Here is a 15,345-nt window from a genome sequence, read left to right as displayed (position 1 = left end):
AGCCAATTACTTTTTCAAACTTTTCCTTCCACATATCCAAATTGACAATAGTGTAAGGCGATCCTGAATCAGCCACCAATATCACGGTCACTCCTGCCACCACAATTTCACACTTTGGTTTGCTCCTTCCATTACTCTTCACTTCCAAGATAAAATCCTTTATAATGAAAACGTCATCATCCGAATCGTCTTCTTCATCCTGCTTCCTCCCCTCGTCTTCTGCCTCTGTTACATATTTTATTCTTGTAGACTTCTCCCTTCTATAACAAACTCTAGCAAAGTGACCAATCAACCCACAGACTGTACACTTCTGATCTCTTGCCCTGCATGCTTGACTGTTCGCCAAATGTGCATAACTTCCACATCTATAGCATGCCAAATTGGATCCACCTTCTCTTTTGTATTCATCCTTCGCGCCTTGAAAATACTTCTTCTCCGACTTCCTCTCATTGATTTCGTCTCTCTTATCTGCACCAACACTGTTCGTCCTTGTTGTTTTCCTTACAACACACACCTCTTCTTTTTCTTTTCCCTTCTCATCATCTAAGGCTGCTTTCGCACATCTGACCGAAACTTCAGCTTTCCTTACCACGGCTAACACTTTGCTGAGTGTTCCATCTCCCATTGTCCATAATCTTTCTTGAACTCTCTTATTATTTGTTAGCATAATAATCTGATCTCTTATTAACTCTTCCTCAATCTGTCCAAATCGGCATTTCTCCGCCATTATTTTCAGAACTCCTAAATAGTCATAAATTTTTTCATCCTGTTCTTGCTTTCTTCTGAAAAACTTGTATCTATCAATTGCCACACATACAGTTGGCGCATAGTACCTCTCTAAGTCATCCAAAGCATTCTCATATACATCTGTTTCCTCATCACTTCTCTCTTTTTTCTGCATCCTCTCATATTGTCTAATACCTTCTGGTCCCAAAGAATGCAGTAGTATTCCTTTCTTTATTTCCGGTGTCATTTCCTCATTTTTTATGGTGAACATGTAATTTTTAAAATATACCTTCCACTCTTGCCATCTTATTTTTTGGTTCACCTGGCTCTGTTAAAAATGGTATAGGCGGCGTCAAAGCGAATGTCTGTGCTGCACACATTTTTCTTTTGATTCAAACTACTTTCTCCTTTTTTTTTTAGCTCCACTTCTTTCTTTTACAGTCACAAGGTTCCACTACCCAAGAGTCCACTAATGAGCATTTATTCAACTTCACTTCCGTTTCTCTGCCCAAAAGTGCACCTTTAATAAACTCCACTTCTTCCTTTTAATTTTTTTTTTTTTTTTTTACAGCAGTACAGTTCCACCGCCCAGAAATCCACTAATGGGCATTAACTGTACTTTACTGCCGCTTCTCGATGTTTCCAACCTTTTCTTTTTGCCTTCCGTTGCTTTTCCCTTCAAAACGAACAACTCGGTTTTACCAAAATGGCCGCCGACGCGATGACGTCACACGCTAGCCAATCAGCGTGTGTATCTCACTCCTTCTTCCTCACGCGTCACAATTGCTGCATGCGTCACGATCTTGGTTTCTCCCAGCCGCTGTACGCAGTGTCAGAGTCGCTCTCCACTTGCCTCACTTCATGCGTCACAATCGGCAAGACGCTGCTCCTCTTGCTGCCGGGCGCCAACTCTCCTCACGCGCCTCTCAGCTGACACGCGCCCCTCACAGCTTTAGTCTTCACACGCGCTCTTCAGCTGTCACGCGCTGCTGTTCCAAACGGTAACACAATACTTCTTCCTTCCTTTCCCTCAAATTCATCAATTACTTTTCTTTTCCTTCACTCCGCCATACCGCTCACCTCAAATCAGTCTATTTCAAGGATAGTTTTCCTTTTCTATCTTCCACTATCAAGGATCGTTTTCCTTTCCTTCCTTCCACCGTACTGTATCCTTTCCCTCTTCCTCAGTGGGTCCACACAGAGTTGCCCAATCCTCCGTCGCCAAAATTGTAGAGATTGGTCTCAGTCAGTTGTTATCTTTAAGTACTTTATTGGCAACTCTGCAGTCAGGGGAAAACAACATCCACTTCTTCAAATCCCCGACTCATCAACCGTCTCTCCAGCCTCCCCGTACATTCCACCCTCAACACTCCAGATACCCAGTGATGCCCCCAGTATTCCAACACAGAATACTCCGACATCACATGCGTATGCCTTATATTCAAACCTCATGCATCTCCCCAAACATGGCCCATATAGGCCAAACTACAACCAACACTCATTCAATGATGAGCTATGAAGTACTGCAGGAACTTGATGAGAATCAGAGTGCTTCACAATCTTCTCATAGGTATGACACACTACAGAAATATTATAAACACATCAGAAACTTACTCACCCATCCTGAAATAGTTTTGAGCATTCCAAGGGGTAGGAGAGTGCTATACAAATGCCAAAACGTTATAATGTTACCCTAAAGAACACAGGATGGTGTGATACTGATTGTCTAGGCCACTTGTGCATGAGGGGGATATTACTTGGTATCAACCACTTGGCTGGGCATTTGGCAATAGAGGCATTTCACACTTTAATTCTCAATTTAAATTAGTGTTTTTTTCCCTTTAAATTGCATGACTTCTGATCACTGCATAAACATTCCTTCCACATCACTTCTTCTACAAATACAATACTAATTGTTCTACTATTGGAAGGAGGTGGTGTGTGATAGGCCATTGAATTGCTCTACAGAGGTTGACGCGGTACACACGCCACCGGAATCGTGTTAGAAAACACAAATGACAATCCCCTTGATGAAGACCAGCGGCCATAATGCATTGGGAGTGAAAGTTTGAAAGAATGTTAAACCAAGCACCAGGAACGATGCATTCTGGGAATGTAAGTTTTTTTTTAAAGAATTGTTTGTGATGAGAAAAACAATATTAAAAAGTACTTGAACTGGGGAGGAGGAGCTTAGCGCGCATCCAAGATGGTCGTGTGAGCTGTGAGCTCCCGAGACCCTCGCCGCCTCCACCGTCTATCCTGGCATGAATCCTGTTTCTGACGACGGGTTCTTGTAGCTGAGACTCTCCTGATCTGAAAGACCTTTTTCACACTTTGAATCGGATGCCGGACGCCCCGAATTACTCCTTCCTGCAGCCTGAAGGCCTACATCGTGGCTCATCCCGGGACTTGGGCATCTGGAGCACCCCGAAAGTAGTTGAACAACAACGGCGTATGGAAGGGGACGACTACCCGGGGTCTACTTTTGGTTTCGCTTTTCCTGGCTAAGAAGGTCGGGAGGCGGCTGCCTAGTGATCAAGCTGGACTGTTAGTGCGCTCGCTTGACTGATCTTCACCTGCGCCCTGCACTTCAATCTCTCGTTGTTCGTCCTTGTGGGGAGCCATTTTCACCCGGTCCCAAAAGCCCCTGAGGGGCGCGCAACCCACCATGGCGGGCAAGTCTGATAGTGATAAGCGGTCCCTCAAGAATGCTACTCGCGGTGGCACAACTCAGACCACCATTATGGACAGATTGCGCGCAACAAGGGCTCGCCTAGCGGGACTGGCAAAACTCCGGAGGACCTTGGTGGTGGCCCCCCTGAGTCGGAGGAGCCAACTCTTCGAGATGTGATGGGCGCCATTGCGAGTATACAATCATCGATGGGCCAACAGTATGAAACCTTGGCGGCCAAGATCGACACGGTGGCGGTGGATGTAAGCTTGATTAGGGCGGACTTGGCCAAGACTAACGAGAGAGTCAAGTCGTTGGATGTCAAAACAGCCAGTCTCACCACCGATGTCTCCGATCTCCAGACTGAGATCCGGACTCTTCGGTCCTCGAGTGACCAGTTTGCCCGCCGGCTTGAGGATTTTGAAAGTCGTGCCAGGCGCAATAATGTCCGCATAGTCGGAGTTCCGGAGTCCTCAGTCGATCAATCGACGGACTTACTAGTTGTAGATCTGATCCTCAAACATCTCGCGCCTAAGGGCCTGAGTAACCTCTTTGCGGTGGAGCGTGCCCACAGAGTCCCGGGCGGCAGACGCAAGCAGGGGGCTACACCGCGCCCCATCATTGCGAGGATCTTCAACTATAGGGACAGAGATGCCATTTTGCAGGCCTCGAGGACTAGCGGCCCCACCAAATTTGAGAATGCATATATCAACTTCTACCCCGACTTTACCCCATCAGTGCAGAAGCAGAGACTGGGATTTTCTGGGGTGAAGCGGAGACTGAGAGACTTAGGCATAAAGTATGCTATGCTTTTCCCCGCCCGACTGCGCATCGAACATAATGAGCGGGTGTTTTTCTTTGACATGCCAGAGGTGGTCAGTGACTGGTTGGACACACTATCGATGCCACGGGACAATGCGGACCGATCCAGAGGTGCTGAAGGCAGCCAACTGGACCAGGAGGAGTAGGGACACCGGCGTGTGCTACCATCGTACCGTGCTGCGGTGGATTGTTATCCTTTTTGGGTCAATGACATTTTACATATAGACCCTGGGGCGGCGGGGAGTTCGGGACTCTTCCTCCTCCGGGGGTGTTTCCTTTTCTACTTGTAGTTTAGTTTTCTGGGGTAGGGCGACAGGCACACTGCAAAATGGAGTGGTTTTCTGGTTTTACCGCAGGGGTGCAGGGAGGGGGGTTGTTGTTCTGGGTGTTTTGGGGAAGGAGGGGGGGGTTTCTTTTTACTGTTTGCATTGTTTTCGAGGCTACGTACTGTTGTATGGCTTAATCTGTGTTTCCTTCGTGGGGTTTGGGAGACCCTGTTACTATTTTCGGGATGAGGGGTTGGGGGCTGAGAGTCTTGAGTTGGAATGTCAACGGCTTAGGGGATAAAATAAAGCGGGGAATTGTACTCCAGTATGTAAAACGCCACTCCCCCGACATTGTATTACTGCAAGAAACACACTTGGTGGGGAACATGTTCCATGCAATGAACCGGAGGGGCTACCGGTTGGTGGCACACTCGGGATTCACTTCGGGCTCTAGAGGGGCTGGTGTTATGATTCGTAGTTCCCTTCCCTTGGAGATCGATGAAACGATACTGGACGATAGGGGAAGATATGCGGCCATTGTTGGTAGGTGGGAGGGAAGGACGGTCGCCATTCTCTTGATATATGTCCACCCAGGGTTGCAGGCCACTACATTTGTTGACCTGGGGAAACTGGTGTTGAGGCTTCCTGAGGGGATTCTGGTGGTTGGAGGGGACTTCAACTCGGTGGTTAACGGCCTGGAGGATCGACATCCTCCCAGGGCTCTTACACCGTCGCAGTCCTGCCTGGGTGGTTTCTTGAAAACGTTTGGTATGGTGGATTGTTGGCGGATGCTTCACCCAGGGCAAGCTCAATACACTTTCCACTCCGGAGCCCATGGGAGCATAGCTAGACTTGACTATATTCTTGTGCCCGCAGCCCAGGCCACAACGGTGCGAGAGGCTCGACATTTGCCTACAGGCATCTCAGATCACTCCCTGCTGTGGATCCATATAGATCTCCATCTAAACGCACGGGGCTGGGTCGCCCCAATTAATCACTGGCATCTCCGTGTTCCGGAGACCAGGGCTGGGGTGATCAAAGCCATTGATCACTATTTTGTTGAAAATGTGGGATCGGTGTCTTCGTCTGTGTCCCTATGGGAGGCCTTTAAAACTGTAATACGGGGTCAGACGCTATCGCTGGTCGCCAGCTCTAAGAAGCACCATAATGGAGAGGTTGAGCAGCTGGAGTCTGATATTGTAGCTTTGGAGAAGGATCTTGAATGTGAGGTCACGCGTGAAAAGGTGCATGTTTTGCAGTTGAAACAGTCAGAGTATAAAGCCTTGGTTACGCATGCTGCGAAAGCCATGAGTCGAGAGCAACAGGGCCGTTTGTATGATGTGGGCGACAAGGCGGGGAAGTTGATAGCTTGGCTGGACAAGAGGGAGAGACTGAATCGAGTGGTGCCGGTGGTTGAGCGAGTGGATGGTGTGCGAGTGACGGATCCGTTGGAGATCGTGGAGGAGTTCGCTTGCCACTTCCGAACGGTGTATGCGCCGGTCTCGGACCGGCCGGAGGAAGACACCCATCTTTTGCTTAGGGATATCACTTTGCCTTGCCTGTCCGAATCTGACAGAGAGCTAATGGAGGCGGACTTCTCCACTGATGAAATAGCGCTCGCTATTCGCTCCATTCGCTCTGGAAAAGCCACGGGCCCGAACGGCATACCCATCGAGCTGTACAAGTTGTGTCCGAACAAAATGGCGCCGTATCTTCACTCGATGTTCTTGGAATCCTGGGAGAGGGGTTCGCTTCCCTGTGACCAGCGTTTAGCGTCTATCGTGGTGATACATAAAGAGGGCAAACCCGGTGAACTCTGTTCCTCCTATAGACCTATCTCACTTCTTAATGTGGAGCCTGAAATTTTGGCAAAAATGTTAGCTAACCGTCTGATTAAAGTGATCAGAGATTTGGTGCACCCGGACCAGTCTGGGTTCATTCCGGCCCGCAACACCGCGTTGAATTTACGCCGTCTTCATGGCGTGCTGGCGAGGGCGGAGACGCTACGTGAACCGGCCATTTTGGTTTCTTTGGATGCCACTATGGCATTTGACACAGTGGAATGGCCATACTTATGGGCAGCTCTGGCAAAGTTCGGCTTTGGACCGGTATTCATTGGATGGGTCCGGCTACTCTATGAGGAGCCCCTAGCCCAGGTGGTAGTTAACGGTCGAGTGTCGGCTCCCTTTGCCCTAGGTACGCGACAGGGATGCCCTCTGTCTCCGCTGCTTTTTGCCTTGGCTTTGGAGCCTTTGGCCGCTTGGTTGCGTTGGGAGCCCTCCCTCAGGGGTATCAGGTGAACTCCCGGTTTTGAAGATCGTATCTCGCTTTGGATGCCACTATGGCATTTGACACAGTGGAATGGCCATACTTATGGGCAGCTCTGGAGAAGTTCGGCTTTAGACCGGTATTCATTGGATGGGTCCGGCTACTCTATGAGGAGCCCCTAGCCCAGGTGGTAGTTAACGGTCGAGTGTCGGCTCCCTTTGCCCTAGGGAGGGGTACGCGACAGGGATGCCCTCTGTCTCCGCTGCTTTTTGCCTTGGCTTTGGAGCCTTTGGCCGCTTGGTTGCGTTGGGAGCCCTCCCTCAGGGGTATCAGGTGAACTCCTGGTTTTGAAGATCGTATCTCGCTTTATGCGGACGACATTCTCCTTTACCTCACCTCCCCTCGGAAGTCTCTGGGGGTATTGTTCGACGTCCTTAATTCCTTTGGGAGGAACTCTGGACTAGTCATCAATTGGGGTAAGTCTTGTGTTTACCCGCTCACAGACGACACTCCACTCGTACCGCGCAATTGCCCAATACAAATTTCATTCCCCGGGTTCAAGTATTTAGGTATCTATATTTCGCGTGATTCGGCTGTCAGGAATCAGTGCAACTTACTCCCCCCGCTTCTTCGCCTAAAAGCGGACGTGAAAGCCTGGAGCAGACTGCCGCTGTCCCTGTTGGGCAGAGCAGCCTTATTCAAAATGATGTCCCTTCCCAGATTTCTATATGCGCTTCAGAACACTCTGGATCTTTTGCCTTCCAGCTACTTCCAAGAGATCGAGTGCCTACAAAGGAAACTGCTGTGGGCCGGACGTCCCCGGATTGCCTTGGCTAAGCTTACGCTGCCTTGGTATGATGGCGGTATAGCGTTACCTGATATCAGACGATATTACTGGGCCTCACAACTGAGCTCCGTTAATCATGCGATGTATGGTCCAGCTTTCAACCCGGCTTTTGCTATGGACAAATGGTTGCTGCCGGGCGGGGACTATAACAGAGCGCTTTATTCCAAACGGTCCAATGTGGTGTTGACGGGGCCCACCAGGGTTGCGGTGCGGGTCTGGTACAACGCTAACGCTGCTATGGGCTGGTCGGACACTCTCACTCGAGCGACTCCACTCTACGCTGCAGAGAAGTTAGGCAATTTATGGACTACCAAGGGTTTCGAAAAATGGGACTTCATTGGGATCAGTAGGGTGGGGGACCTTTGGCGGAAAGACAAGATAAAGTCTTTTGAAGAGCTGCAGCTTGAATACAAACTTGGCAATCGAGAATACTTTCGGTACCTACAGGTCCGACACGCCCTTTCCTCTGTTTTTCCGACCGGCACGCTCGTTCCAGAATCCTCGCCCCTGGAGGACAGAGTACTCGACGGCCATGTCCCGGACAGTACGATCTCCCTTATATATAAAAAGCTGATAAATGACCGAGCGGACCTTCTTCTACAGCTCCGTATGGCCTGGACCAGCGATGGACTGGAACTTGATGATGAGGACTGGCAGGCGGCGATATCCTCCCCGAAGGAGGTAGCAATCTCGGCCCGTCTGAGATTGGTGCAATTGAAAATCCTACACTGTGTACACATGACGGGTCCTCGCTTGTTACGCATGGGGTATGCTTCGGATGATTTGTGTAAGCGCGGGTGTGGAATGGTGGGTACATTCCTTCATATTTTGTGGGAGTGTCCGGAGGTTGTGTCTTTTTGTAATTGTGTGCATGGTGTTATGGACGAAGTGACGGGTGTTTCGCTTTTGCCTGAGGCCCGAAGGTGCCTATTAAATGTGTGGGAGCCCAATGACTATAATGTAGCACAGACGCAGTGGGCCACCCTGGGTAATATGATCGCTAAGCGTGACATTGCACAACTGTGGGGATCATCAAGGGCACCTAGTCTGTCGGCCTGGTCTAGAAACATGGACTGGTGCATGTTTCGCGAAAAAACAGTCTACATTGCTCGGGGCAGGCCCAAGAAGTGGGGTAGGGTGTGGAATCGGTGGAACCAGTATCGTGGTGACATCTGTACTCCCCCTTTTGTGCCTCCACCGGAGGTGTTACTCTTCCCTTAACGTGATGTTCCTTCTAGTCGGATTTTTGTCTATGTATTGCTGGCTTGCTCTCTTTCCCCTTTTCCCCCTCCGGTCTGCTCTTCTTATAGCTTTCAACCTCACTTGTTACTACGTAACGGTTGTGGAGGTGGTACTCCCCCCCCCCAGAAGGATTACTTGTGTACCTGCCTCGCGTTTAGCCTCCGCAGTTCATTTCTTTATTTTTGATTGGTTGGTTTTCAAAAAAACATAAAACAAAGACCTTATTCCTCCTATGATTTACTGTATGACATGGCTTGATTGTTTAATTGCCGCCGGACCCTAGGTTGTCGGCTGAAGGGCTGTGTAACTCACTCATCCTGCTATGATACTTGGAAATGTTGCCAGCCGACCCTATGTGGCTGTATGATTGCTATTGTATGCCTATTTTTATCAATAAAAGTTTTTTTTTTAAAAAAGTACTTGAACTAAAGGATCCTTGTAATGGAACTCAGTCATTGAATCAGTTAAAACCTTTAACGAAGACTGACACTGTGTCCGGGGGACATCGCCCACTTATGTGGGGGGTGCAAATGGAGTGAAAGGTTAGGTTACTGACATAGCGTGGCGTGCTGTTGTGTAAAGTGACTTCAAATATGGTACTGAACTGAGATATGGGACGATTTTTGTTTGGGTCACAAAACGGTAAAGATGTGTCGCAGACCACAAACTGCACAGTCTTTTAAATATACACTATTCAAGAATACAATACCTGCAGATGGTGCTATTTACTTCAGCGTTGTTAAAACTCTAGCAGATTTTCAACACAATTATGCGTAACCAGTATAATTTTCTAAAGTCTTAATAGTTCTTTAGCTTTAATTTGTATTTGCTAACCCTAAAATGCCATAGTGCATGCAGGCAGCAGCAACACAGATCTAGCAATCAGAGTTAACAACCCAGTTTAATCGCAACAGAGAGTTCTATCTGTTGCACTGTATGTGAATGCAGTGCGTGAAATGGAAAAATAGAAGTGGAGGTGACCTGTACTAGAGTACCTGCTTGTTTTTGGTAAGTGCCGGTACTCTCCAATTAAAAGTATTACGTCACTCTTGAGAAGTGCAGGTACTCTGTACCAGATTACCTGATTGTTTCCGAGAAGTGCCGGTACTTTCCAATTAAAAGTAATACGCCACACTTGAGAAGTGTAGGTACTCTCCCTATCAAAATAAAAAGTGCGGGTACTCAGTATCGGCCCATTTAAAGGGTTATGTGTACTAATTTTAAATGGGTCGAATCCTTTTGTATTTCTGTACAAGTCAATTTGCATGTTACTTATCGAAAGCACTAAATACTGAATATGGAAAGTGACCATAACAGTTACAAACTACATTAAAAAATTACCATAAGTATAAAACCAAAATATTTAAAGCAAAAAAATAAAACACGTTTTTAAAAAGTTATACATTAGTTATTATTTGAAATATTAAACCGTTGGACAAAACGGTATACTTAGGAGAGACATCGTCAAGCCTTTTGTAGTCTGGCTTCTGATATTCATGACGTAAGTTTTCGATGATAAATAAGTAATGTCATCTAATATCACCAACATACATATGTAGACATACAATGTAAGGATTGCAAGAAAACCGTACATTGGTTTACACTCCAGATCGCACATATAACGGTACCTGATATCCTGCTTTAATTTCCTTCAAAACATTTTCGTAGCAGACTTCTTCCATATCATGCAGTTGCTGTACCTAGGTAAGAGGAAAAAAATATTGAAAATTTCTGCTACTGAAATATCACAGATTGTATCACTGGAGAGCAAAACACAGAGCAGTATAAATAGTGCCTCAGGAGAAAAGCTTCCAAGCCCTTCCCCTCTTGACAGACTTCACCGACACTAAGAAATGTATCTCTTACGCCCACCAACCACTAACCACATGGAGACAAACCTCCCACACCAAAACCACCTTTTCCCCCTGTGCCTTTCTTCCTTTTACCCCACTTGTATTCAGTGACCGTGCCTCTTTTGCCCTCATTTCTTTAAAAAAAAAAAAGTAAAAAGCAAGTATGTGTTTTTAAAAAAAAGAAAACGTTACAGCGGTACAGACCTTCAAAAATGTCTAGGTTTTTGGATATCTGTAGAAAGAGTGAATATATTCATCTCTATAGTTTGGAATCCCTCGCAGGGAAGAAGCATGCACCAAATATGGCAACTTGCACTTCCGGGTAACTAATCTTTTGGCCAGTAGAAGCCCCAGGTCAATGAAACAGTAGAAGCCCCAGGTCAATGAAACAGGAAGTGGCCTTGTGTTTTTGGTCCCTGTGGTGCAGGCCCAATAGGCATATCTCCCACTTGTATAAGGAGGAGTGTCCCATGCAGTTTGTTAGGTGTCTTGTGACTTCAAGCCAGGGCTGATGAAGATATGGGCAGGACCAGAGCATGTGTAGAAGACTAGCATCAGCCAAGCTACAGCAGGGACATGCTGCGTCTATGCGATGGAAATATTTGTTTGTCTTCTCTGGGGTGAGGTAGGCTCTGAGGAGTACCTAGTATTGAATAAGGTGAAAGCGGGCATTGCGTGGGACAAGGGCCAGGTATTCTAGTGTAGCATTCCACTGCTTTTTGGTGCAAAGAATGCCCAAAACTGTCTTCCAATGCCAGTAAGGGGGAATAAGCAGCATCGCCGTATGTGTGCGTAGAGTCAGCAAGACCGAATGTCAGATGCCGCTCAATGCCCATGACATGGAAGTACTGGATTGTGAGGTGCATCGGGCATTCTTGTTACTGCTCCCCCCCAATGCCCACCCAGTGCCCCAAGGAGAGAATTACTGAGCAAGAAGTTGCCAGGCAGAAGGCCTGCTTCTTCAATCAGAGATTCAAAGGGGATAAGGGAGCCGTAGCAGTATAAATCCCCCATGGTGTGTAGGCTTACCTAGTGTCAGGGGGCCATCTACGCTGGAGAGGTGACCCGCCCTTCCCTTGATGTGCCCCGGCCTGGTAGTGCTGAGGCGCTGGGTTGCCCTAATAAGGAAAAGGCTTTATCTGTTGCATTGGTATGCCACTCGTATAACACTGGAGCCTGGTGTCTGTGCCCTACAGCAGAAATGAAACAGGTGTAAAATGAGGGACAGATTCTAAACTGGGAAGGCAGTGGCAGTATTGGCAATCTGAAAGACCACCATCCACCCGGCCACCCACTGCTGTTGGGAGGCCAGGTAGTAGTGCTCAAAGTTCAAGACTGTGAGTCCACGCATGTTCGTAGCCAAGTAGAGTCTATGCAGTGCCACACTACAATGTGTATTGTGCTAGAGAAACTCCCTCGTAAGCTTTTCAAACAATCAAAAAAAGGATTTTGAAAAATACAGGGGAAGGATAGCGAAATAATTTAACAGATGGAGCATCATCACCATTTTGGTAAGCACAATGCGAATAGGCCATGGATAGCGGAAGTTATTGCCAGAATCCCATCGGTGCATTCAGTGAGGATATCGCATGGCTGAGGATGCCGTCAAACAGATCGGCAGCCTTGTAATAGACCCGAGCGCCCAAGTAGTGAAACATCACGGGTTACCATGCCAAGCGAGCACCATTAAGACAGCAAAGGTGGGGGGGGGGGTTCAGGTGTTGCGTCACTGAAGGGAAACAGGCATGTCCCTGAGGTACAGGAGGATGTTATCTGCATACAATGAGACTGAGTGCAGGCCGTCGCTCAGCAGAATCCCCCAGTTACGTTTGTGCGCTCCAAGGACCATTGCTAGTGGTTCCGCCGCTAGGGAAAAGAGAAAAGGGGACAGCTGCATCCCTGTCGGGTGCCCTTGTGGATTGAGATGGGGTCAGAGATGAAGACACCTGTTTTCACTCTAGATAATGGTAGGGTTTGAGTACTTTGACCAGACGAATGAGGCAGTTCCCCAGGCCATAGCGTGGCAACACCTTGAATAGAAAGGCCTACTCCAAAGAGTCAAAAGCCTTTTCCAGGTCCAGCACTAGACAGCCCACTTGTGGCCAAGGGTGTGGGGCGTGTTCCAGGATCCTGAAAAATCTCTGCAAGTTAAGGAACTACTGCGGGTGGAGATAAACCTGTTCTGGTCCAAGTGCACTAATGCTTGGATTAAAGGAGCCGAATGGTCGGCAGGGATTTTGGCCAAACTTTTATAGTTCGTATTAAGGAGTGCCAGTGGCCAATATGATCCCACACCAGTAGCGTCTCTGTCAGGTTTGGGGAGAGAATGGGGGAGCACCTCGAAAGGTGTGGCTGTTAGACAGGTGGCTAGTAGAGCCTCATCATAAGTCTCTTCAGGTAGGGGTCTAAAAGACGATGATAGGCCTTCTACAATTTGGCCAGGAGACCATCTGGGCCTGCCGTTTTGCTTGTGGCAAGTGCATGAATCGCCTCCTGAATCTCAAGTGGGGTAATGTTACCATCGAGTTCAAATCTCTGTTCAGGGGACACCCGAGGCAGGGAAATATTGGCTAAAAAGGAGTCAATCTCACCCATGGATGCATGTGCTACTCTCACATTCTCTTAATAATGTGGACGTCACATGCTTCAGGAGATCTCAGCATTGCTTCAGGTTGTGGTCATCATTTGTTTGCGCTTCCACCTGTCATAAGTGCATTTTGCCAAGGGATTATTTTGGTTCCGTAGTAGGCTGCAGTCTATAAATAAACTCAGTGGCATAGCTATTTTAAGTTCAACCAGCAGACAAAAATCTTTGGTAAAATAATGAAGTGGACTGGAATAAACGAGCTCTAAATCACATTTCTCAAACTTCAAGGATTTCTAAGACCAAAAGTTATTTGGCATGGAATAGCATTTTTATTCACTTACGATTTGTTTTGCATGTCCTAATTCACATGGCGGCGAAAGCGATTAACCCTTTAATGTAACAGCCTTAAATGCTACAGATTCAACAACAGAAGGCTCCTGAGACATGACAATACCACACATAACTTGGTAATAAGTCATGAGCTTACACAATTTTACCAATAGCAAGTTAATCAGTGTTCCTGTGGCAAATGTTCATTAATGTATCCACTCATATCTCCTCAAAACTCTCAGTCACATCAGTGTATACGCACCCAAATTCCACGCACTTATCTATTGCTAAATTCAAATTGGGACATGGGTGCACTAATCCAATCAGCGTATTCATAAGTGAATACTTTACATTTTAGATCAAGTACTTCGTAATAGCCGTCTCTTCAGGATCTTTCAAACTCTCTTCTGGGGCTTACTTCTGGTATGTTGTAATTGGGATTTTTTTCTGGTTGTCAGGTAACTACTCTCTAGTTTGTGAGCTGTTATGCTCCGGTCAGAATTGTGTTTTTTACTGCGATAAGCCTACTCCCAGTGTGTCTCCTGGAAGATTACCAATGATGGAGTGTTTTTAAAAAAAAAAATCAGTACATTCATTGTAGATGTAAAAATGTGCCTCTCTAAACACCCGAACCCATTTTCACAGCTTTTACCCTTTTCTGTACTTTCTTATCTCCTAGATATTCAAAGCTTTCCCAGGCAAGAATTCTGCTGTTTCTGAAAAAGGAGAGTCTGATTTACCAGTTAGTAAGACCTTTTACTCTTTCACTTGATGTTCTTCGGTGTTTCAATGATAATTACCAATGGATACTGGATTTTGTAGGTCAATTCCATGCTTCTTCAGTTTTCACATTTTCTCTGACTGAAGTACGAGTTACTTACCTCCGGTAACGATGAATCTGGTAGAGACGATTCTAGCTGCAGATTCCTTCCCGTAGAATTATCCCCAGGTGTGAGACTGGATCCGGAAAACTTTTTTGCCACAGCATCCCTGCGCGCCAGGGGACGGCATTACGCGACTCCGCCCAAGCGTCGTCCGTGTACGTGACGTAAGCGAGGTCACATAAGAACCCACGCGGCGTGCCTACGTCAGTTATCTTCGGGGACCTTTTCCGCGCCACAACGCAGAGCCAGCAGAGAAACTGTGGAAGCATGGGAACAGTGTGCGAAAAGGAAAAAGGAATGGTGATGAAGAACACCATAAGGAGCAGTGCAAACACAGCAGTACCCAAAAGCAGGGAAAGGAGAAAGAACAGAGCACAGCCTGAGCAGCCATCCTGCCAGTCATGAAAACAGTACCCCCCTTAAGACAAGGAACATATGCAAAATGTCATGACAACATGTAGCGGGACTACAACCCCAACCAAGACCCATGAAGGGAAACCAGTTCCAAGACAAACAGGGAACGACAGACCTCCAAGGCAACCCCAGCACAGAGTGCGACCAACCCCCCAAGGGAGCCAGGGCAGGGGCACGACCAAATGACGCAAGCCCAGAGGGTAGCAGAGGAGCCAGGACCTTCAGAAACAAGAGGGAGGGAAAGGAGGGACAAAGGAAGGCCATCCTCAGTCCTGGAGCAACCAGAGCAGAGGATCCCAGGAGCACCTATAGATCCAGCCTCAACAGTGCCAAAGAAGAGGAAGGAACAAAAAGCAAGACAACGGCTCCTCAAAGAGCGAAAGAATGCACGCACTCATCAAGCCATCCACCGGGAGGCGAGTGCAGAAGGGCAAG

At 47.4% G+C, this 15,345-nt stretch overlaps 1 protein-coding gene across 1 annotated transcript in view; it reads right to left on the bottom strand.

The window, feature by feature from the left end:
* ASCC3 (activating signal cointegrator 1 complex subunit 3) overlaps positions 1-15,345 on the bottom strand; it is a 2,217,780-nt gene that overhangs the window by 1,176,031 nt on the left and 1,026,404 nt on the right. The window contains exon 13 of the mRNA XM_086926668.1: positions 10,471-10,542. Within this exon, the coding sequence (XP_086782794.1) occupies positions 10,471-10,542 (72 nt within the window). The remainder of the gene's footprint in view (positions 1-10,470; positions 10,543-15,345) is intronic.

This window comes from Lissotriton vulgaris, chromosome 6 (assembly GCF_964263255.1).
Source record: "Lissotriton vulgaris chromosome 6, aLisVul1.2, whole genome shotgun sequence".
NCBI lineage: Eukaryota > Metazoa > Chordata > Amphibia > Caudata > Salamandridae > Lissotriton > Lissotriton vulgaris.
The sequence above is the reverse complement of the archived record's forward strand: the minus strand, read 5'-3'. Positions and strand labels throughout refer to the sequence as shown.